This window comes from Syngnathus floridae, chromosome 6, assembly GCF_059516105.1.
Source record: "Syngnathus floridae isolate MCC-2025c chromosome 6, RoL_Sflo_1.0, whole genome shotgun sequence".
Taxonomy (NCBI): Eukaryota; Metazoa; Chordata; class Actinopteri; order Syngnathiformes; family Syngnathidae; genus Syngnathus; species Syngnathus floridae.
The window spans coordinates 5,750,274-5,770,059 of NC_142418.1; the positions used below are offsets into that span (position 1 = coordinate 5,750,274).

Below are 19,786 nucleotides of genomic sequence, written 5' to 3' on the forward strand. Positions count from 1 at the left end.
AACAACCAATCAGAGACAGGCAAATTTTGGACAAAAGTGGCATTAAGTTGCTACAGCAATATATTTGACCAAAAACACGGTACATTAAAAAAAATACTTTTGAAAGACAAACACGTTTGAAAAGTAAAAAAAGAAAACATCAACTGTTATATGGATGCACATCAATATTTGACAATTAAAGAGCCGATCAAACATTTCTTTACGCAATATACTGTTCATACGAGAAACATTTATACTTGACGCTAAGTGCATGCGTGTGTGTGTGAGAATAAACATACCAGTGTACTCATCACTGCTTACGCCGTCGCCAGATATTCCATGACTCCTCCAAAAAGCTGGTAATATGAAAATAAAAAACACATTTAAAAAGAGCCAGGATACGTTTCAGGCGACCCTCAATAGAATAAAGTGTATGGCTGGCCCGAAATGAAGCCGTGTTCACTGTTACGGCCGAAATGAAAAGGTGAGAATCAGAAAATGTGTACGACAGTAACGGGTGCACTGGAAGGCCTGGCTCGCCACCACTGATCTAAGCTTGTCTTTATGGACCCTGTTTGTGAAGTGGTGCATGCTGGGAGAAGGAACTTTTCCCCAACAGTTGCCAAAAGTATTCAATGATCCAAAAGCTGATTGACGAACCGATTGAAGAGGTGCGTCTCAACATTTGTGTCCACACAGTGCGTTACGTTCAGAGCGAGAGAGAAGAAAGGTTAGGCCAAGACAAATTGCCAGTTCGTCAAGAGGATTTTCAGTCCTCTGATAACGGAGACGACGGATGTCGCCGGGTTGAACTTTAACGTGTTGGCGTCGCCTTTCTTACACTTGTCCCGAAAAACGTAGATGCAGCCGTTACAGCTGGCCACTTTCCACAGTGAGGGCACGCAGCTCCACGCTTCGGGAAAACGCAGGCGGGTGAAGCTCTCCAGCAAAGGGTTGTAACAAACCAGCGAGTCTCCTTCGGCCACGATGAAGATGACGTCCATGTGGACGGCAGCGTGCATGCATCCGGCGAACGGCAGCATGTACGGTTTGATCTGACAGTTCTGGGACGTGGTGTCAAAACATTGAATGAGGCGCGACGGCTTGGTAAAAAAGTCCATGTCGTTCTCCTCGCCGCCCAACAAATAGATGGTACCTCCCAAGTTGACGCCGGCGGCTCCCGAAACGGCCGTGTCCAGCTGGCTGGTCTCCGTCCACATGTTGTCCTTCACCGTGTAGAAGATGACAGCGTTGGACAGCGTGTCCTGGAGCGTCTTGCCGCCCAGAGAGTAGATGGCGTCCTCGCTGGAAACTGACACCATGGTGTGGTGGAGGCGGTCCCGGGGTAGCGGCGCGCAGCGCTCCCAGTCCATGGTGTGCATGTTGCACTTCCACATGCGGCGCGGGATGGAGCCACCCACCACGTAGAGGTCACCCCCGTGCTTACAGGCGGCGGTGATTTGGTGACACAGGCTGTTTTGGCCACTCACGCTGATGGCGTCGTCTTCGTCGCAGTGAAGCGACACGGCCAGGGAATGAGTCCTTGTGTCCTCTTTGCCGATCAGGTAAATATGAACGTTCTCACCGATTTCCTGGAGCCGAAGGAGAAAAAAACAACTCAGATACAGAAAATGAAATATTATTTGCCCATATTCGGCTTTTTGACATGTGAGAAAGAGTTTGGCTATAATTAATTTGTTCAGACGTAGACGTTAATAAAAGGTATTGTTGAATATTTTTGAGACAAGAATCTAATAACAGTCATGTGTTGTTGAGCGTTTATGTGAACTGTGCCAAAATTGTACCTTAAGATTTTCTTGAAGAATGCAAGCAAACTCCTCTCTTTCCACTTTGTTGTGATTTATCCATGACTCGATGGCCACAGTTGGATTCTGGGAGCTTGGAACCCCATCTAGAAGGGAAAACAAAAAAGCATAACCATTTTTATAGGATATTTGTTTGAAGACTCTTCCTATAAATTTAAAAAAAATAATGCAATGAATGTAATGTTACGTAACACACTCGACTCGTGAAATGAGCTTGAATGTTTCTAAAAATGCACAAAGCAGACCTTTGATGATGTCTAAGAGCAGACAGAGGGGTAGATTGAGGAATTCCTCTGTCAGATGAAGTTGGGCCAAGTGGATTTTAGCACAGTGTTTGGCAGACGTGTACAACTCCTGGTCACTGTGCCTGTCTGCAAGCCACATCACCTGGACGAGGACATTATCATAAAACACTTAAAACGATTCATAAGTTGGAACACCAACTCACCTGCAGACAATTCTTGACCTCCACAGTCCGCGAGAGAAACCGAGAACATTCCTCAAAAAGAGCCGTTAACTGGTACATGTCTGCCATCTCGTAAGTGTCCTGCAGCTCTTCCACCCTCAGTTTAATGGTACCGTGGTAGATATAGTCAACCAGCAGCTGGAAGACAGCGGCGCTTACATCCTTCAGTTCGATACAGCGGTTGTGGGACTCCTTGAGGTTGGAAGTGAACATGGAGCGGAAGAAACTGCTCTGCGCCGATAGCACGAGTCGGTGTAGGTGGAATTCTTTGCCGTCCACTGTGACGGTGACGTCAGCAAACAGGCCGTCTTCCAGGCACAAGTCCATGATGCTTTTCACCACCCGGCTGGAGTGGGAGCGGTCGGTGAAGGTGTAGCCCTGAAAGTAGTTCTCCTCGCCCCCGACACTGAGGCCCCCCTCCTCACTAGACTCCATCTCACCTGGCTGGACAATAACAAGGGGGGGGGTTACACTATTACCAATACAACACGTTCAGCTTTATTGTGATTTATTTGGCATTTTTTGTAAGATCTATGCGCAAAATCTAACAGAAAACAATGAACGCACAAGCGGAATTGTTACTAAAAGAAAACCAGAATGTGACTCTAAATGAAATCCAATTGGCATAATGTTACCAAAACCAGCACACGTTAAGACATAAGACGAACTATATAATGAACAACAATATTTTGATGCTTAGTATGTGATGTACCAGTGTCGCGTAGATCGCGTTAGCACATGTTAGCACAGCTCTCTGCCCAGCGCCGAAAATAATTCATCCGTCAATGGACGTTTGCCTAGAATTTTTTTGTTCAACAAAATAATATCTTAGAATGACAATATTCAAACAGGACAATCACCTTCACCCACTTTAGTATTAAGAAGCAGCGAAATTACTCACAGGAAGTAAATAAACTTTGCTACGGTCAGCTGATCATTGTCTTCTTCTATTATGTGTTACCAGACGGCGTACGTACACTACTGCCTCTCACAGGCCAGAAGTATATTGCATGAACATAATACAGCTATGTACAAACACGTTTGCTGCTTTGGTTGTGTATACATTTTATAGAGATCTTTTGTGGAGATGTGGTTTATATGGAAGCTATAAATATTTTTTTCGACGTGAAATAAACCAAACAACTAAAATAATGTGGTTGCATAAGTGTGCAATTCGATAGATGTTGTAAAATGTGCTATACAAATAAACCCTACAAATGTACAATTATATATATGATATTTGCAAGTAAAATGTCAACAGGTTTTCTTGGCCTCGATTAACTGTGTTAAACCTTCTTCCTTGATTACTTCTGCAGAATTTAAATACTTTGGATCAGAAAGAGCAAGGTCCAAAATATTGCTGTTCCATATTACGGCCATCTGGCTTTGAATTCCTTTTTCCAGGGAGGAAAAAAAAAAAGTGGTATTCCGACAGAGCTGCCTGAACTCAGTACGAGACAAGCGAGAAGGGAGAAGGATGCAGTAGTGTCATGTGGAAAATGAAGAATGAAGATGAGAATCCAATTAAGAATTTGGCACCTGGTCATCATATGCATGTGTTTCGAACGAGCACTACAAGGTAACGTGGAGCATGTTAGAGTTGGACAGATTTTTTTTTTGCATATTAAGATTACGCTGACAAATGTACGCCAAAACTAACTGACACTTGTAGTTTAATTATCAATGTGATAACGTGACTGCCGTTTAACAATATAAAGTGCAAAGCTTCATGCATGCACCGAATCTTTTTATTCATTTATAATTAATCCAGCAAAGTATTTTGTGTTTTCTGCTCAAGATCCTTCTGCAGGTAATGGTCCAGCTGGCTCGTCAGTTGTTGATGCAAACCTGATGTTCGAGGTACTGTTGCTATACTGGTCTTTAGTGACTATAAATCACAACACTCTGGTTCCATTCAAAACAAGTTGCTTCACAATATCTTCTTGCAGTTTTTGCTGGGAGGCGTGGAACTCAACCAGGACAATAACATTGTCCTCCTTGATGAGGAGATGGCGTCAATGAGGTCTGGGCGGGCCTTCCTCTCTCAGATCAACGACAACATTCCCAGAAGTCTGAGTTCCATGGAACAGATGGTGGACATACTGAAGAGTCAGAAGATGCAGCCGCTGACTCAGGATCAGTTTGACACGCTGGTCTTGACCACGGTTCTCTCGGCACACCGGGCTGGGACCGGAAGACCTGAGGAACAAGAGGCCTGGGGTGAAGTGCTCCTGCAGCTCGTAAATATCACAGTGCATGAGCTACGTGGAGGTTATCTGTTCAATTATATGTAGAAAAATAGCAATGATAAATTGCAACAATAAACAATTCAATTTCATGCAACATTACAATGATCATCCACCCATTTTTTTCTACAAACACATTTTCACATTTAGATTTACAGTGCCTGCCAATACCAAATGAAATAGATTCAAAATGGAAGACAAAAGCTCACGCATGATCCAAAACCTGAAAGAATTGTATTTACCGACAGCAGTCCAATTTGATTAGAAGTTAATGCCCAGTGCTAATGAGGTCACACTGCCCAACATCTGCTCCCAACACCAATGCCGCTAATTATGAGAAGATATCGACGGCCACTGGTCGGCTGCCGAATTAATTCTGATATTGATCCATGTAGCGACCATGTCTTTTTGACAATGACCCTCCGTATGTCTTGGCCCTCATTCACACAATGGGCTCCAGCTGTGAGATCAGCCACGCACGCACGCACGCACGCACGCACGCACGCACGCACGCACGCACGCACGCACGCACGCACGCACGCACGCACGCACGCACGCACGCACGCACGCACACACTTGACGTATTATCTAAAATGTTGCTCTCAGCAACATCCATGGCTCCATTAACCAATGATTTCCCCGACTGTACTTATATCGGTACCAATGATGAGAGCCCAGTGTAATTATATATTGATTAAAGCTAACAATTGATTTAATCATCTAACACCTCATATGTTAATTTTCCTATATGGCTCGGTCAATAAAAATGCCTTTTTTTTTTGCTTACTCACGAGCTTCTATCTTCTCCTCCAAATCGTTCAGCCCTACTCAGATGTCTGCGAATGATTAAAAATGACATAAAGATTGGTTGTGTGTCTTGGCCTGTAAGGTGAAATAAACCAAAGCAGTCATGTGCAATGGTTGCCCGGCTTTCCATACATTTGGTTTATTGATTCCGTATTGACCAGTAGGGAAATGGATGATAATATTCTTGTGAAATCTGTCGACTCATGTTACCAAATGTTACGGCGTGTGTGTGGAGGTCGCGGCTGAGCTCCACGCGATTAAAGCCGAGCTGCTTGGTGATCAATGGGGTTAAGCTCATTAACATGTTATGAATATCACCGGGGCCTGGGAACGCAACGGAGAGGAGGAGCCAGCTGAGCTCCGATCGGTCGAAGCTTGTTTCGAGCAGGGACGAGCACCCGGTGACCTCAAGGGTCATCGAAAGCACTGTGATGAACTCTGACCTTATACTAAGAGGCGGATGGAGAGGTTTGATTATTATCACAATGGCTGGCTACATCATGGCCGTAGCAAAAATCAACATCCTCAAAACCTCATCATTCTTTAAAAAAAGTTTATTGGCTTTTAAAACCACTTTAAAAATCTCACCAGTGAGTACTTTCCATTGAAAAAAAAAGAAGAAACAATGCGTTTGCAATATTAACAAGCTACTGTACATTAAGCAGTACACCAGACAACATCACAGAGGAGGGTAATTTTTTTTTTTTCTTCTACTGGTAGAAATGAATTAAAGAGTCAAACAGAGTTGGAGCTGGGGGTCAGTCAAGGATAAAATTACTGCTTGATGGAGCTCAGAAGAGGTGTATTTCCTTCAATAAGAATTCAAATATCAGTGCCTTTAAGGGAAAAAAAAATACAAGAACATGTCTTCACAATTGAACTTTGAGACATATGTATTAAAAAAAAATAGCATTAAAACAGTCATTAACGTAAAACAACAGTTAACTTAGTAAACAACAAACAAGAGAAGTAGCTGACAAAACTGGCACCGCCTGTCTGGTTAACAGAACCTGCCCACATCACAGCAGACAGCGGTCACATACAAAGTACAACAAAAGACGTCACACATGCGTGCGTACAATCATTTATCAACACAATGATGAGCACGTAGGTTTTTAAAGGTTACTCCCACCCTCCCTTCGATGCTTCATATTCTCATGTATGAGAATGCGTAAGAAATGTGTATCTCACTGAGATTAAAGCACATTTTTTTTGCTACAAGACAGTCATTTTCTGACAGTTAATTTCCTTACCTTGTCATTAAAAAAAAAAGTGTTTTTTTTAATGTTGCGGGCGTCCATCATTACATTTGTCCATTAAGACGTGGCAAAGGCGTGTGTTGTAAAAATTTAGTGCAATAATGACAACCTCCAAAGTTTGTTGAAACATGAGCGAATGGTTTTTCTTATCCAGTGTCTGCCGAACAGCTCAGTCGCAAACAAATGTTTTGCAACTGACTAACAGTATCACAATTTTTTTTTTTCCTCCCCCTCCTTATTCAAAAGCACACGCCCTTTCTGCTTCTCCTCAAAAAAGTCAAATAAAATCAGCAAGCGAAGACCAGACAGCATTACTTTTACGACACTCTAAGCCAGAAATGTAACACACAACATACAGTATCTTGCCGGCTATAAGCTTTTTTTTTTCTTCTTCTTTTGAAATGACACATACTATAATAATGGCCTTAATATAGTGTCCGGATACATCAAATCTCTATGTATTTATTCTATTTACAAATGGAGCTTAAACATGACTTGTACGACATTGACAATTGGCAAAAACTCAAGTAAGCCTCCTACTGTATCACGTAGTAGTGATGGTTTCAACATGCTTTCTGCGAGTTATTTGTTGTCTTGTGACCATTTGGCTAATATACATACTGTACATAGAATTGATCTAACTTAATGCTTTTTTTCCTTAAATGCAACAAAGGCTTTCTTTCCATATACTCAATGCTGCTGATTTGAACTATGTAACCACTAGGAGTGTAATAATCTCTTTTCCAAATCTTTGGTATGGAAATAAGGCTGGATCGCACATTTCATTCCAGATGACATCAATTTGTGATTCTTTCCTCTTTTGTCGCTAAGCCTTCTCCAAACCATTGATTTTTTTTCTTCTTTTTAATCCATGCAAAAAACTAACAACATGAAAACCTAATGACGTAAAAGCGTGCCTGCCATTGGTTCTGTGACGCTATATGAAATTCCTCTAAATGCAATAAGGTCACGCACAGTGCAATCGCTAGCCTGTACAAAAAAAAATCATCTATGCCGTTAACACTGCAAAACAAACAGATGAAGGAATAGTGGTGAAAATATTAAGAGTAACAGCTGCCTTGATATGACAAAGACGCTCTGGATGGTTCTATCTTAACGTTAGTCTATGTACAGTCTCTCAAAAGATGGCATAAGGCCTCGGACATAAGGAATAAGGCAGCCAGTCGTTGATTCCTTTCAATATTTAGTCCGACGAGTGGCCTGGAATCCCGTGGTGTCCCTACTGTTTCATTTACTCCCGTTTTAGAAGTTACTCAACAGTATGACGTTTTTAAGAAAGAAATATGTCGACAATGCTCAAGCGTCAATCAGTTCTCCGCTGATTTGGTTTATGATAAAGTAGAAAGAATTTGTCAAAAATTCAGCACCTGGCAGCTTGAGTCGCTACCATTTTTAATATTTCGATATGGCGGGAAAAAACCTCCAACAAGCGACACTACCGCCGTATTATCTACATTTGGTTGAACTGTACACAAGCGATGATTTTTGGTGATGTCATATTGTGCCAAATCTCCTATCGCTCTCACTTGCACGTGTTTGTTCAATATTGCATCGTTGGGTTTGTTCTAACATGGAAGATGTATTTTTCTCTAAATGCTCACTCATTACTGCATGCTGAGCCATGAAAATCATTTTTCTTTATTTCCAACACTTGAATTTCTGATTGTAGACACCGGGGGAGGCGGGAAATGGGAAAGGTTAACGGAACACCGGAAGGAGAGAGAGAGGAAGAGAGAGAGAGAGAGTGAGAGAGAAAAGCCTGGCACTTTTTTTTTTTAACAGAACCAACGACAAAAGTCCAGACAAGTCCCAACAAACTGTAGTTTCAAAAACGGATATACTAGATACGCACCAAACGAACGAGCGACACGGAACAGAAGTGTTAGAGAATCAACGGTCAAGATCAGCCCAGCATCTCGACGGTAGTGGGCTGGTCTTTGCTCTCCAGCCAGTCAAAGCCGGAGTTCACAGTATCACTGCATATCTGCTGAAATAGCGGGTCGTTCTTCAGTTCTTCCAGTGTTGAGTCTTCATATTGTTCCTGCTGCTGGTTGGGGTCAAAGAGCAGATTGGGGTCCAAGGTGTTAAGGTCAGTGATGCTACTGGACAGATCTGTGGTCAGTCGGATGTCGTTTGAAAAGTCGGACGCCACCGCGTTAAGTTCCGAAGCCACCTGGCCCACCAGTTGCGAGCTGGGGTTGAGGGTATCGTCCCCCAGCAAGTCCTTGACGGTGTTGTTGAAGTCCAGCTGCTGCTGCTCGTCCTCCGCCTCCTGCTGCGTCTGCACAATCTCTTGAAGCTGCTGTTGCTGGTCCGGCTCAACGGCGCCCTCTTGTGCTTGGCTGTCAACGGCCGAGAAGCTCACCTGCTCCCCGCTGGCGTTGGCGAGGTAGCCGTGCTGCTGGAGCTCAAAGGCGGCCGCGCCGGAGGACTGGTGCGACGTCCCCACGGCGAAGGCCGGAGTGGTTTCCAGGATTTGCGTAAGATTCATGCGTGCCGTGTAGTTAGACGGGAGGTTGTTCACCCCCAACCCGCGGACAGACTCGTCCCCGTCCGCCTCCATCTTGCTGAGAAGGACGTTGGTGATTTTGGTGGTGTTACTGGAGCCCTGCACGGGCAACAACTCGCTCTGCATCATGATGTTCAGAGGAACAGACTGGCTGCGTTGGACCATGCTGTGGACAGAACCGGCAGACTGGCTGTTGGGCAGGATGCTGAGCACTTCGGAGGTGATGTTAAAGGGCGAGACGACGGTGAGGGTGGCGGTGGCGGCGGCGGTGGTGGTCTGAGGGCCCGTGTTGCCGCTGGAGTTCCTCTGGCGGACGGCGGGGCTGACGCTACGGCAGCGGAAAGTACCGGACGCCGAGGAGCTCGGCGTCTTGTTGTCCAGCGGGGCTGGCACGGCGAAGCTCTCTTGTTTTGTGGGCGTGGTCGCAGCGGTTACTTGCTGCTGCACGGGGGAGATCGGCGCCAAAGAGCCAAAATGAGTCGAATCCGGCCTGGACTGAGCTTGAAAGGACTGGCCGGGAATGGCGAAAGCATGCGGTTTACGAAACTGGTCATCAACCAGGTCTTGGTAGCTAGGCAGGAGACCGATGCTGTGGTTGGACAAAGGTCCGGCTGAATTGCTGTTGTAGCGGTTATTGATCCATTCCAGTTTGGCCTTGTCAGGGTGTGTCGCCATGGGCCTCTGCATCGGCTTCACCGGGCTGCTGGAGACAATACTGGCGTCGTGGTAAGCGGTGATGCTGGAGTTGATGGGCGTGAAGGCAAAAGGATTCCTGCACTCCACCGGGCTCGGGGGGACGCTGCTGCTGCAGTTTGACAGCGGCGTGCTTATTGGGGTGTGGCGACCTAGCGCGCCGTCCACGGGGGTGATAGGTGCCATGCGGGAGCACGGGCTCTCTCTGGTCAAGCTGTGGCTGAGGGTCATCTCAGAGGTAGGGGTAGGCGTAGGGGTTGGCGTGGGAGTCGGCGTGGGAGTTTGGACCGGAGTGGTGCTGCTGTGGGCGGAGTGGTAGAAAGCCGTGCCAGCCTGGTGAGCATTGAGCGCAGAGTTTTGGTTGCCGGCCGGCTGGCCTTGGAGAGAAACGTCGACGCAGCTGCCAAAGAGACCCTTCAGCTTCATCTGCTCCTCCATCTGGACCAGCTCCTCAACGATACTGTCCTGCGTCATGTCGTCGTCGTTGAACGGGAAGTAGTCCATGTTGGGTTGAGCACCGGAAAAGTCAACCATCTCCTGCGCCAGGACCAGCTGGCCTGGCGTGTCCGAGGGTTGGGCTATGAGAGAAAGCTGCTCTGTTGCGGCTTGCTTGTGTTCCGCTGAGATCTGCGAGTGTTTCCGGAGCTCATCCAGCTGACCCTCCTCCCATATTGTGCTATTTAGTTCGCTCATCACAGCGGCATTGTGTGCTCCTGAGTTGTTTGGGATGACACGTGTGTCCGCAGTGATCTGCTGCAAAAAGACCTGGTCCGACGTCCCTCCCGCTTCGCCGCTAACCTCGGCGTCCTGTTTCACCATCAGCGCCTGCGGTTTGACAAGAGTCGGGGAGCCCCGGATGTGCGCGATGGGCGAGTCCGAAAGCGCGAGGATCTGCGTCGGGCCGACCGAGGCGGGTTTCGCCGTCACTTTGCACGGGGCACTTTCCGGTCGGGCTGGAGTTCCCGGTCGCGGGATCCTCTTCACTGCGGCACTGATTCCAGGTTTGGGATTGTCAACTGCAGCAGCAGGTAGCTGCTGAGATATAAAAACTCTCTTTACAGGAATAACATGAGACTCTCCGGTCGGACCTGTGCGCTTTCTGGGACTCTTGACATCGATGCAAGAGTCTTTTGAAGCCGGAATACTGATGGAGGAACCGCTGGTTGACATGTTGCCGGCTGAGTTGTGATTATCAACAGTCAAGTACAAGGTGCTGTCAAGGCAGTTACTGTTATTGCTGTCCTGAATCCCAGCTACAGCTACCGAAGTGGAAAGGGATACAGAGTCGCTCCTCATCCGCAAGACCTTGTCGGGTCCTGGAGAGCACTTAACAGGGAAGCTTGGCTCACTGGCAGCCCTGAACTTTGCCACTCTTTCCTCACTAGCGGCCATTGCAGTCTTCTCCGCACTGTTATAGGTTGCAGCTTCGGACACCTTGATGTCAGCGGAGGAGGTCAAACCCGAGGCGACGGCTCTGACCGCAGCGGTCAGACTCGCACCTTGTGACTCATCTAAGGCGGAAGTGGGGCCCATCCCGGCCGAGGCGGAGCGTACAACGGTGCTGCTGCTGCTGGTGGTGCCGCTGCTGCTAGGAGCTAACGCGATGGCCGTCATCTTGACCACGTTGACTGAGCTGACGTGTGGAGTGGGCATCACAGTTTTGATGGGGCTGTTGGTTATGAGCAGGGTGGGAGGGGACCGAAGTGTGATGGCACTGGTGGCCGAGGGCTTGGGCAATATTTGAGCGTACCGGGTGCCGTGCCGCGCCAAGCGGTCCCCCACGGGACTCGCTGGGATATTCTGTGGGGTTTTGGAGGACTGTTTAAGTGACTGCGTGACCACTAAGTTCACAGGCAACACTTTTCCCTCCGTTGTACCGACAGGACTCGGGGAAGTCATTAGCTGCCTGCTTCTCTGTACCTGGAAGAAAAACAAAACATAGTGCTAGCTTAACTCACTGAGATTTTGCAGTCAGAACTGTTCTGATCCTCCCCCAACGGTTACCTACCGTGACTGGGCTGGGCACAGCTGCTACTACGATGCCTATGGTGGGCTGAGGAGACAGCAAAGCAGGGCTGCCGCAGGGGATGCTCGGGCCGGGGGTGCTGGCCTCCGTTCTTTTGACTTGGGCATCGTTTGGTAAAGGGGAGTGGAGCTTCTGCTCTTGCTGCTTCTTCTGGATCTTTCGCTGCAGTTGCTGCTTTGCGTCCACAGAGGGTGAGGGCAGCGTCTTCACCTGGGGCTGGAAGGAGTTGGCCTCGGCCGTGGGCACAAACGCAGAGGCGGGTGTTGGCGTCTTCATGCCTGGCAAAAAAAAAAAGTCAAGTTTGAAAAATTGCAAACAAATCATCCTTCACAGTCTCATGAAAATGATGTCACAGTTGCTCAGGTTACAACCAATCACAACTAACATAGTGAATGTCATGTGACCAAGCTCTTTAAAAAAAAAAAAAAAAGAAAAAGGACAGACCTGAGGAGCTGTGACGTCATTTTCAATCAAAATCAAGTGGCGACAGCGAACTCTATCGTGTAGTGCAGATTACTAATGGATGACTGCCCCCTACAGGTTAAATGCTATAAACCGTTTTGAATGACATTAAATCTGGGAGGAACACAAAGAATCAAGTGTTTGAAAACACAAAACATGCAAAAAAAATTACTGTATGGCTGTATGTATTGTACTTACGTTATCTATGTGAAAAATCAATTCATCATCAGTTTTTGTTGTTAAACCCCACATACAAGTAATTACTCCAACTAAAACTGAACCATGGCATTTAAAAACTGTGGTAAAGTACGATTCTAACTTGTTTCTTAGCAAGCCAGCTCATCCATACCTGTCGTGGGCGTTCCCGTCATAACCGTGAGCGCAGCCATGGACTTGGTACCGATATAGTGGCTATTCAGCAGGAAACGCGCCAGATCCTCCACGTTGTCAAACTGACGACTCAAGACCTTCTGGGCCCACTCGCAAACCAAACCGCAGGCCGCTGACCTCATTTCATCCTCAGCACTCGGCGACTGTCCGGCTGGCTCCATCAGTTCACACTGAAATGGAAGCAGAGCAGACAGCAAGTGAGTGAAGGAACATGTCACGCTCTTTGGGCGTTAATACACAAGAACATACCCCGTCGCCTGATTTCTGCAGATCCAAGTTGGGTAATGACGGCATGTGAACAAAAGCTTTCTTTCTTAACCCACTATAACAATATGTTGGAAGGAGTTAAGGTTGATGTGATTTTTGCCATGAATTCTATTCTCCATTCTGCCTCTAAAATAGAAAACTGGAGCCAGAAAAACAGTGGTTAGATGAAATAAGTTGTTGGCGCCCTCCGGTGGTAAAACTATATAACGACGTCATGGTTTTGTTACTTGCCACTAAATCACTACTAATTCATCTGAAAAAAAATCTGATTCCTTTTTTTAAAACTTCCAGTGCTGGATGAGCATCAGATTTGTTTTTTTTTGTTTTTTTTAACTCCTACTGGCTGCTGCGTACTAGAATTTCCCATGTGGGTCTAAAAAAGAAATATCTTATTTTACCTTAATCCTGAAATGTAACTAATCTATTTGGAAACAGTTCTCAAACTAATTTTTCGGGAAAATTGTTGAAAAGGATATTTGGATTTTCCTCTCATCCCGAGTCGACGTGCCTTCATGTTGGGAAAGACATTCTTCATGATCTTCCCAAAGTCTGCTGCACTCAATGGATTGTAGCCAAGATTGTCACAATAGCTCCTGCAAAAGATCAAACGCAATACATTCAGGGAGTATTTCAATTCGTTTATTCATTTATTATACACTTAATGTTGGAGTTGCTGCAGTAAGGAAATGTTGCTGATCTTAGGAATTTTTTTTTGCAATCCTCAAAACCACACTCACTTGTATTCATCATACACTTCCTGTTTGGGGAGGGACGTCTCCGGGTGCTCTTCTAGGTGATTCCGTATCCAGTTGAACGCATACATTTGCTGAGTGCGACTCGATGACATGGAACTCTGCTCGCTGCCGTGGTGCGAGAGAAAAAAGCAAAAGATGGTGAGGTGGTGTCCTCCACTGAGCCGCATCATTTCTTGTTAAAACAGAAACTTGAATACCATAATCCAGGAGTGGACGACCCCCTCTCATTCTCAGTCCAATTGGGCACAATTTGGGGGTTGGGGTGATGAATAGATATGGGGAAACAAATGAAACACAGACAGCTAGGTATAGCAAAAGTCTACATTGATCAATGTTTTGGTTAACAACACAGCTGGCATGAACGTGGGATCAGATCACCCCCAACAATATCACAAAGCAGATCAGAAAAAAAAAAAGATTTGAAATTTCTCTTTCCAATTTTTGGAGCATCTGAGATGTAGCAGAGGATTTTTTAGACACGGAATGAGACAATAGTGGCAAATAAAAGTCATTGTGAACCAAGCGGACGAGAGGAAGCATCAGTGAGAAAAATGGAAACCTTGATCCGAGTGTGCTTGTTTGTGACAAACAAGGAGTACCTTTTATCATTGCCGCTGCTGGGACCAGAAGGCAACTTAAGGTAGAGGTAGAGCTTTTCGATGTCTGTAAACTTCTCAACATCTTGCTGTGAAAAAAAATAACAACAAAAAGACAGAGCTGATGAGATGTACTGAATGAATCAACTTTGGAACAAGAGCTGGGCATGGAAGCTGTGTGTTATTTTAACGCAATTTGGCATCGCTGTGCTAACAAATCCTGAAAATTTGAATTCCGGCTGTTTCTCAAATGATTTGAAGGAATTTTGAAATTGTGATATATACACACGAGCAGCAACATGAAGTTTGCACTGGCCTATCATCTAACAAGAATCACAAATTATGTCCATTTGTTAACACACATTTAGCTTAAAAAAACAAAACATTTTGATTGTGTAATTCAATCCAATTCCACTAATCTACAAAACTGTTATAATAAGCAAATACCCAATAAAACAATGAAATGACCTATTTCTCGCTACTTCAGTTCTGTCGGTAGTTTCCGTGGGGGTGTCCAAAACGAATTGAGAGCTCATTCATGTTTGCCAAAAAAGCTCAGCTAATGAACAGGTTTGAATCTGCGCGACACCATTTTTTAATGTGCTCTGTCACTTATTGAGCCAATATTTGTCAAGCTTAAGGATAATGACTGTTTTTTTTTAAACTTCCAAAGGAGGTTTAAAGTGATATAAAGCCTCTGGAGCACAATTTGTGCTGTCTGTGTGCTTAACGAGGACTCATCCAGCCAACCTGAATCTGTCAAACGCCTAACATCCTCGTCGGGTTCAACAACAGCCTCCTTAAATAAAATAGACAAAAACCTTCTTAGGGAGCTTTGATATGACAGCGTGTTCTGTTTGTGTTATAGTCTCCTCAATTCACAACAAACCATGCTGAGGTAATTATACACATTGAAGGTTGTTCTTTAAAATATTTTAAGATTGCATATTTGATTTTGATGAAGACTTGCGCAACATTTTTAGTATGTTTTGTAAGCTGTAGGGCTGAATGATTAAAAACAAAAAAATTCCCCTAAATCTCACAATTGTGATTTATCCTGCAATAATTTTTAAAGGTCCTCTTCCCATGTATTTTTTTTTTAAATAAAATACAGAACAACCTAAATTAAGCATTTGTTTGTTTGTTTTTTCCAGATAACCTTTATGATTTTAAAATTGCATTCTATTACATTAAAATTGTTCAATTCTTCAGCAAAACGTGGAACCTCAAAAGCGCCTGATGTCGTGGGACTTGAGTCTTTGCTGTGCTTTTTCTTTTTTTTAACAACACTCCAAGGAGTAGCCTCATTAAGTTTAATGCATTAAGACTGAAATGTTGTCAATACAAGGGGACTTATTATGTAACTTTTTAATGGATTGTAAACTAATAGTTGGGTCTCCACCTATCCATCAAGCGTGAAATTAAACAACCCAGTAAATCTTTTGTTGTCTGCCTATTTCCGAAAACGTGCCTGCCTGCGAGTGCAACTCGCTCCATTTTTGCCTCACCATTACGTAACTGGGGCTAATTTAGAAATAATCAACCTCACAGCAAATCTTTCACGGCAGACAATAAGGCGCTCTAAAATGGCCACGCTAGTAGTAGCTAGCGAGCTAGCTTGCTAACTGCACACTGCAATTTTACTGGATAACAGCTCAAATTCTGAAGGTTGGGGGATTCCAAATTGTGTCACTTGGCACAATTTAAGCCAAACCTAAAAACAATTAAGAAAACTGAAATGGTGAATAACGGCTATATTTTCAAAACAAACTACTACTTCTTATCAGTCAGCATTTATTCTTCAAACATGCCTATCTCCAATGTACCAGCATCCTGGCACAGATTGCGTTTGACCTTAGATGTTCCACTGTTGTGTATGTGGTAATAAGCAGGTAAACAAAAATCCTATGATATTGTGGGTACTCACCAATATGCTGTCCACTTTTGATTGTACAGATTTGCTGCAACAAAAAGATAACATAATAAATATGGATATTTTCTTTGTGCTGCACATGTTACTGAGTAACATTGTTTCTTTTAGCCCAAATGTTGATAAACTGTAACAATCAAAGATCTCTTTCCTCAAGGCCAGCTAATTACAAATATAATGGACCAATCTTAAGCAACTTTGCTCCCTTAATGCAATAAAATAGAACAATAAACTGTTTAAAAAACAACAACAACAACACTTAGACATGAATAACTGATGTCACCAAATGTTGAAGTCATTCTTGTGAATGTCAACGATTACAGCATCAAAGACCACCTAAGCAGGTCATGGACATTTTTTTCCAATGTTTGAAAGCACCCAATGAAGTGCACACAATCAGTTTGTCCTCATTCGAGTGTGCTATTTTGTGAATGCGCAACTCCAAAAGCCGGAATGTCGAGTCTTTTAATATCTTTACAGAAATAATCAAGCCCAAAAGATTTTGATTCCCTGAGGGTATTAACAGCAGTCTCAAAAGCACCTTCTGAGCCCAAGGTAGATAAAAACACGTGTAAACAGTTATTATCAGTTATTATACATACACACACATACATATATATATGTATATATATATACATATATATACATATATATATATACATACATAAATATACAGAGAGAGAGAGAGAGAGAGAGAGAGAGAGAGAGAGAGAGAGAGAGAGAGAGAGAGAGAGAGAGCGAGAGAGAGAGAGAGAGAGAGAGAGAGAGAGAGAGAGAGAGCGATTTGGCCAATAAATGACATGCATTGGTTTAACAAACAACAGGATGAGTGTTGTACGGTTGTAACTTTACTGCCCTTTGTTCTGCACCAGTATTCACACAAGCAACAACACTCAGGGACACCGTGAAGATTTCTAGCACACAGATGAGGTGACAGTTCACCTAAACTCGTTTTTCTCGCGTCACGCATAAACTGTTTATTATTGTGATTCATGTCAAACCGCACTGCGTACATATGGAGAGCCACTTCTAATGTTCTGACCCTTTCAGCTCTCAGAATGATGATAAAGACGTGGTAAAGTTCAGGGGTCTTTTTTAGGTATATTTCTAATGTCTAATAGCAAGACAACCACGCACACAAGCAACAAATGGCAGGCAGAATCCTCACAAGCATCACTTTGGCTTAAACCCCTAAACAACAACAACATATCTGTTGAGTTATTAACATTGCATGGTCAACGGTATCAAGCCATTTTCAACAAAATAACAGACTCACGTGGGGACAGTATCAATTTCTGAAAAAAATTGATATTGAGCACATTTGGACGAGAAGAGAAAAAAACTAACCAAACTTAAATATCACAAATCATGGCAAACTATAGGAAATAAAATATTTTTTTCTTATTGGGTAGTTTTTGCGTAGAGGCATTACACTTACTTCAAGCATTTTAATGTTCAAATTGCAATAATTGAATATGTATTATAACGTGTTAGTAAGAGTTAATTACTAATAATATGTTTTTAAAAAAAACCTGGACGCACCATAATTCTTAAGGTGCAGGAAAATAAACAGACAGTTTTAATACAGCAGTGTTTTTGATGGGTTTGCTTTATTTATTTTAACAAATCATGCAAACTCTAACGTTCCTGTCCTACTGGAAGACGTTTTGCTTTTTATATTCCTATATTATTCATTTATTGAAGCTTGGCTTTTGCAATGCATACGTAGTAACAGTGAAAACTATCCACTCTACGACTACGTAATGACTGAATCAGTGAGTATTACGATGTTACTACACCGCTACGCTCGGCGGCAATTAAACTGCATCATATGTATATGGAACGAAAAACTACCTTAGTGATATTTTATTCCAGATGTTGCACTTGGCTGTGACACCTGTCAGCAGCCCCACGGGTGGACTGTCATCGGTATCATGGCCTCCCGTGGCTCCATGCTAATGATGCAGCTACTACTACTGACGAAGGCGACGGCGAGATGTTTTTTTTCCACGCAAATATCCAGATCACCTCTCAGCAGTCTCATTTCCGTGTGAATCGTGGCAACACGCGTTGTTTATTTGCAGCCGCTTTGTGCAGCTCGTCCGCTGCTAGTAGATGCGCTAATGACGGAGCTAGCGTGGAGGAAGAAAAAAAAAGACACCGCAGCTACGTCGGGCTGCATTTCCATCCTTACCAAATTGAATTCTTGATTTTGAACTGTAACGCGTTCGCTTCAGGTCCCTGGAGTCCCGGCACCAGCGCTGGAAGAGAGCCGAGTCCGGAGGCAGGCTTCTGATCAGCTTGTTGTTGATCATCAGCCATCACGGTCGGAGGGGTGGTGGGGGAGCTTTAACAAGCAGGCCGCATCCCCGGCAGAGCACAGCGCCGCACCGGACCCACCGCACCGCTGGCTGGGGCGGGCTCAGGCAGCTAGGGAAGCCCGGCGCGGTGCATGGTGCCTACGAACACTGGGCAGCGGGAGGGGGGAGGGAAGCCAAAGGAAAGGAAGGAGAAAATACGGAGGTCGGCCATGCACCAGGCATTTCGCAGAGGTCCCTCCGCTACCTCCAATAGCACGCCTGCAGCAGCCAGCGGCAGCCGAGGACTCGTTGCCTGCGTCAGGTTGCACGCTGGTAGCCGAACACTACCGGAAACAGACCTGATTCGTACCTTCAAATTAAAATCTAGGTAAAGCTTGGTAGGGCGCACCTGCTAGTTAGCTCAGGATCTATCCTGAACGCCTTACCTGGCTAAGTTCAAGTAACAAATACAGAAAATAAATGCTGCACAAGTAAAAGTCACGTCATGGAATAGGACGAGCAAGTCTTAAAGCCGTGGTCACCAACATGTTACTATTTACTTCTTGAGTACTGATTAATGCAAAGGGCAAGGTCAACTACACGCTTGTGAAATAGCATTTGCTCAAATTGGAAATTCGGGGGGGGGGGGTTGGTTGGGTGGACGACTCACCTTATGGCTATTGTGCCTGCTAGCTTGTCTCCACGCCATGGTTTAGTCATGACATTTGACCTATACCACCCCCCCTCACATTTCCAAATTCACACCAATGCAAGCGAAAAAAAAAAAAAGGAACATAGTCACCCAAGAAAGTACACAAATCTTACTGGTGAGCTATTTTTAGACCAGGCTCGCAGGCTCCTATGTGCTCCTTGAGGTCTACCATGTTAGTGGCTCCTGTCTTAACTCCAAGTATCTTCACAGAAAATTATGGAAGCTTATTGCTGCTCCGCCAGAAAATTGACACATCACATGTGACATAATTTCAAATTTCACATTAGAAAATGATGACTTATGTCAAAACGTGGTAAGTTTGGCTTCCGCGTTTGACCCCCAAAAAAACAAAAAAATAACCTTTTTTCTCTCCGGTTCAGATTTGTAATGCATTTTAGAACAATCTTGCTAACTTTTAAGTCCATTTATTAACCTCACCCCCTACACACACACACACACACACACACACACACACACACACACACACACACACACACACACACACACACACACACACACACACACACACACACACACACACA

At 44.5% G+C, this 19,786-nt stretch overlaps 3 protein-coding genes and 1 long non-coding RNA gene across 10 annotated transcripts; 1 reads left to right on the forward strand and 3 right to left on the reverse strand.

The window, feature by feature from the left end:
* Positions 1 to 42: 42 nt before the first annotated feature.
* On the reverse strand, positions 43 to 3,240 carry kbtbd4 (kelch repeat and BTB (POZ) domain containing 4). 5 transcript variants are annotated; one of them, XM_088378761.1, is made up of 6 exons: positions 3,173 to 3,217; positions 2,984 to 3,068; positions 2,254 to 2,715; positions 2,051 to 2,192; positions 1,785 to 1,891; positions 43 to 1,571 (listed from the first exon to the last, which is right to left on the reverse strand). In XM_088378761.1, exons 3-6 carry the CDS (start codon positions 2,704 to 2,706, stop codon positions 711 to 713), a joined length of 1,563 nt encoding a protein of 520 aa, XP_088234887.1. In that variant the 5' UTR covers positions 2,707 to 2,715; positions 2,984 to 3,068; positions 3,173 to 3,217; the 3' UTR covers positions 43 to 710. The 5 variants fall into 5 exon arrangements, with proteins under 5 accessions (XP_088234887.1, XP_088234888.1, XP_088234890.1 ...); XM_088378762.1 differs by lacking the exon at positions 2,984 to 3,068 and having other exon boundaries at positions 3,173 to 3,240; XM_088378764.1 differs by lacking the exon at positions 2,984 to 3,068 and having other exon boundaries at positions 3,132 to 3,234.
* Positions 3,241 to 3,704: 464 nt separating this feature from the next.
* LOC148396087 (protein FAM180A) lies at positions 3,705 to 4,768 on the forward strand. Its single transcript, XM_088379385.1, has 3 exons — positions 3,705 to 3,850; positions 4,070 to 4,131; positions 4,221 to 4,768. Exons 1-3 carry the CDS (start codon positions 3,778 to 3,780, stop codon positions 4,563 to 4,565), a joined length of 480 nt encoding a protein of 159 aa, XP_088235511.1. The 5' UTR covers positions 3,705 to 3,777; the 3' UTR covers positions 4,566 to 4,768.
* On the reverse strand, positions 4,002 to 4,957 carry LOC148396088 (uncharacterized). The gene is made up of 2 exons (XR_015859140.1): positions 4,760 to 4,957; positions 4,002 to 4,470 (listed from the first exon to the last, which is right to left on the reverse strand). It is a non-coding gene; the product is annotated as an uncharacterized LOC148396088 (long non-coding RNA).
* Positions 4,958 to 5,860: 903 nt separating this feature from the next.
* rfx7b (regulatory factor X7b) lies at positions 5,861 to 18,856 on the reverse strand. 3 transcript variants are annotated; one of them, XM_088379253.1, is made up of 10 exons: positions 18,427 to 18,856; positions 16,230 to 16,263; positions 14,306 to 14,391; positions 13,904 to 14,008; positions 13,689 to 13,811; positions 13,424 to 13,544; positions 12,934 to 13,014; positions 12,644 to 12,854; positions 11,815 to 12,110; positions 5,861 to 11,726 (listed from the first exon to the last, which is right to left on the reverse strand). In XM_088379253.1, the coding sequence occupies exons 1-10, from the start codon at positions 18,552 to 18,554 to the stop codon at positions 8,508 to 8,510; spliced, it is 4,404 nt and encodes a 1,467-aa protein (XP_088235379.1). In that variant the 5' UTR covers positions 18,555 to 18,856; the 3' UTR covers positions 5,861 to 8,507. The 3 variants fall into 3 exon arrangements, with proteins under 3 accessions (XP_088235379.1, XP_088235377.1, XP_088235378.1); XM_088379251.1 differs by having other exon boundaries at positions 13,904 to 13,941; positions 14,305 to 14,391; positions 18,427 to 18,855; XM_088379252.1 differs by lacking the exon at positions 13,904 to 14,008 and having other exon boundaries at positions 18,427 to 18,855.
* Between the last annotated feature and the right edge of the window lie 930 nt (positions 18,857 to 19,786).

Coding starts and splice junctions, on each gene's coding strand:
- LOC148396087 (XM_088379385.1), top strand. CDS start 3,778: ATGAAGATGAGAATCCAATTAAGAATTTGGCACCTGGTCATCATATGC. Junction 3,851..4,069: donor TTTCGAACGAGCACTACAAG/GTAACGTGGAGC, acceptor TTTCTGCTCAAG/ATCCTTCTGCAGGTAATGGT. Junction 4,132..4,220: donor ATGCAAACCTGATGTTCGAG/GTACTGTTGCTA, acceptor ATCTTCTTGCAG/TTTTTGCTGGGAGGCGTGGA.
- rfx7b (XM_088379253.1), bottom strand. CDS start 18,554: ATGGCTGATGATCAACAACAAGCTGATCAGAAGCCTGCCTCCGGACTC. Junction 16,264..18,426: donor AAAATCAAGAATTCAATTTG/GTAAGGATGGAA, acceptor TTTTTGTTGCAG/CAAATCTGTACAATCAAAAG. Junction 14,009..14,305: donor AGCAGCGGCAATGATAAAAG/GTACTCCTTGTT, acceptor TGCTATACCTAG/CTGTCTGTGTTTCATTTGTT.
- kbtbd4 (XM_088378762.1), bottom strand. CDS start 2,706: ATGGAGTCTAGTGAGGAGGGGGGCCTCAGTGTCGGGGGCGAGGAGAAC. Junction 1,892..2,050: donor GCTCTTAGACATCATCAAAG/GTCTGCTTTGTG, acceptor TTTCCCTTCTAG/ATGGGGTTCCAAGCTCCCAG. Junction 1,572..1,784: donor TTCTTCAAGAAAATCTTAAG/GTACAATTTTGG, acceptor CTTCGGCTCCAG/GAAATCGGTGAGAACGTTCA.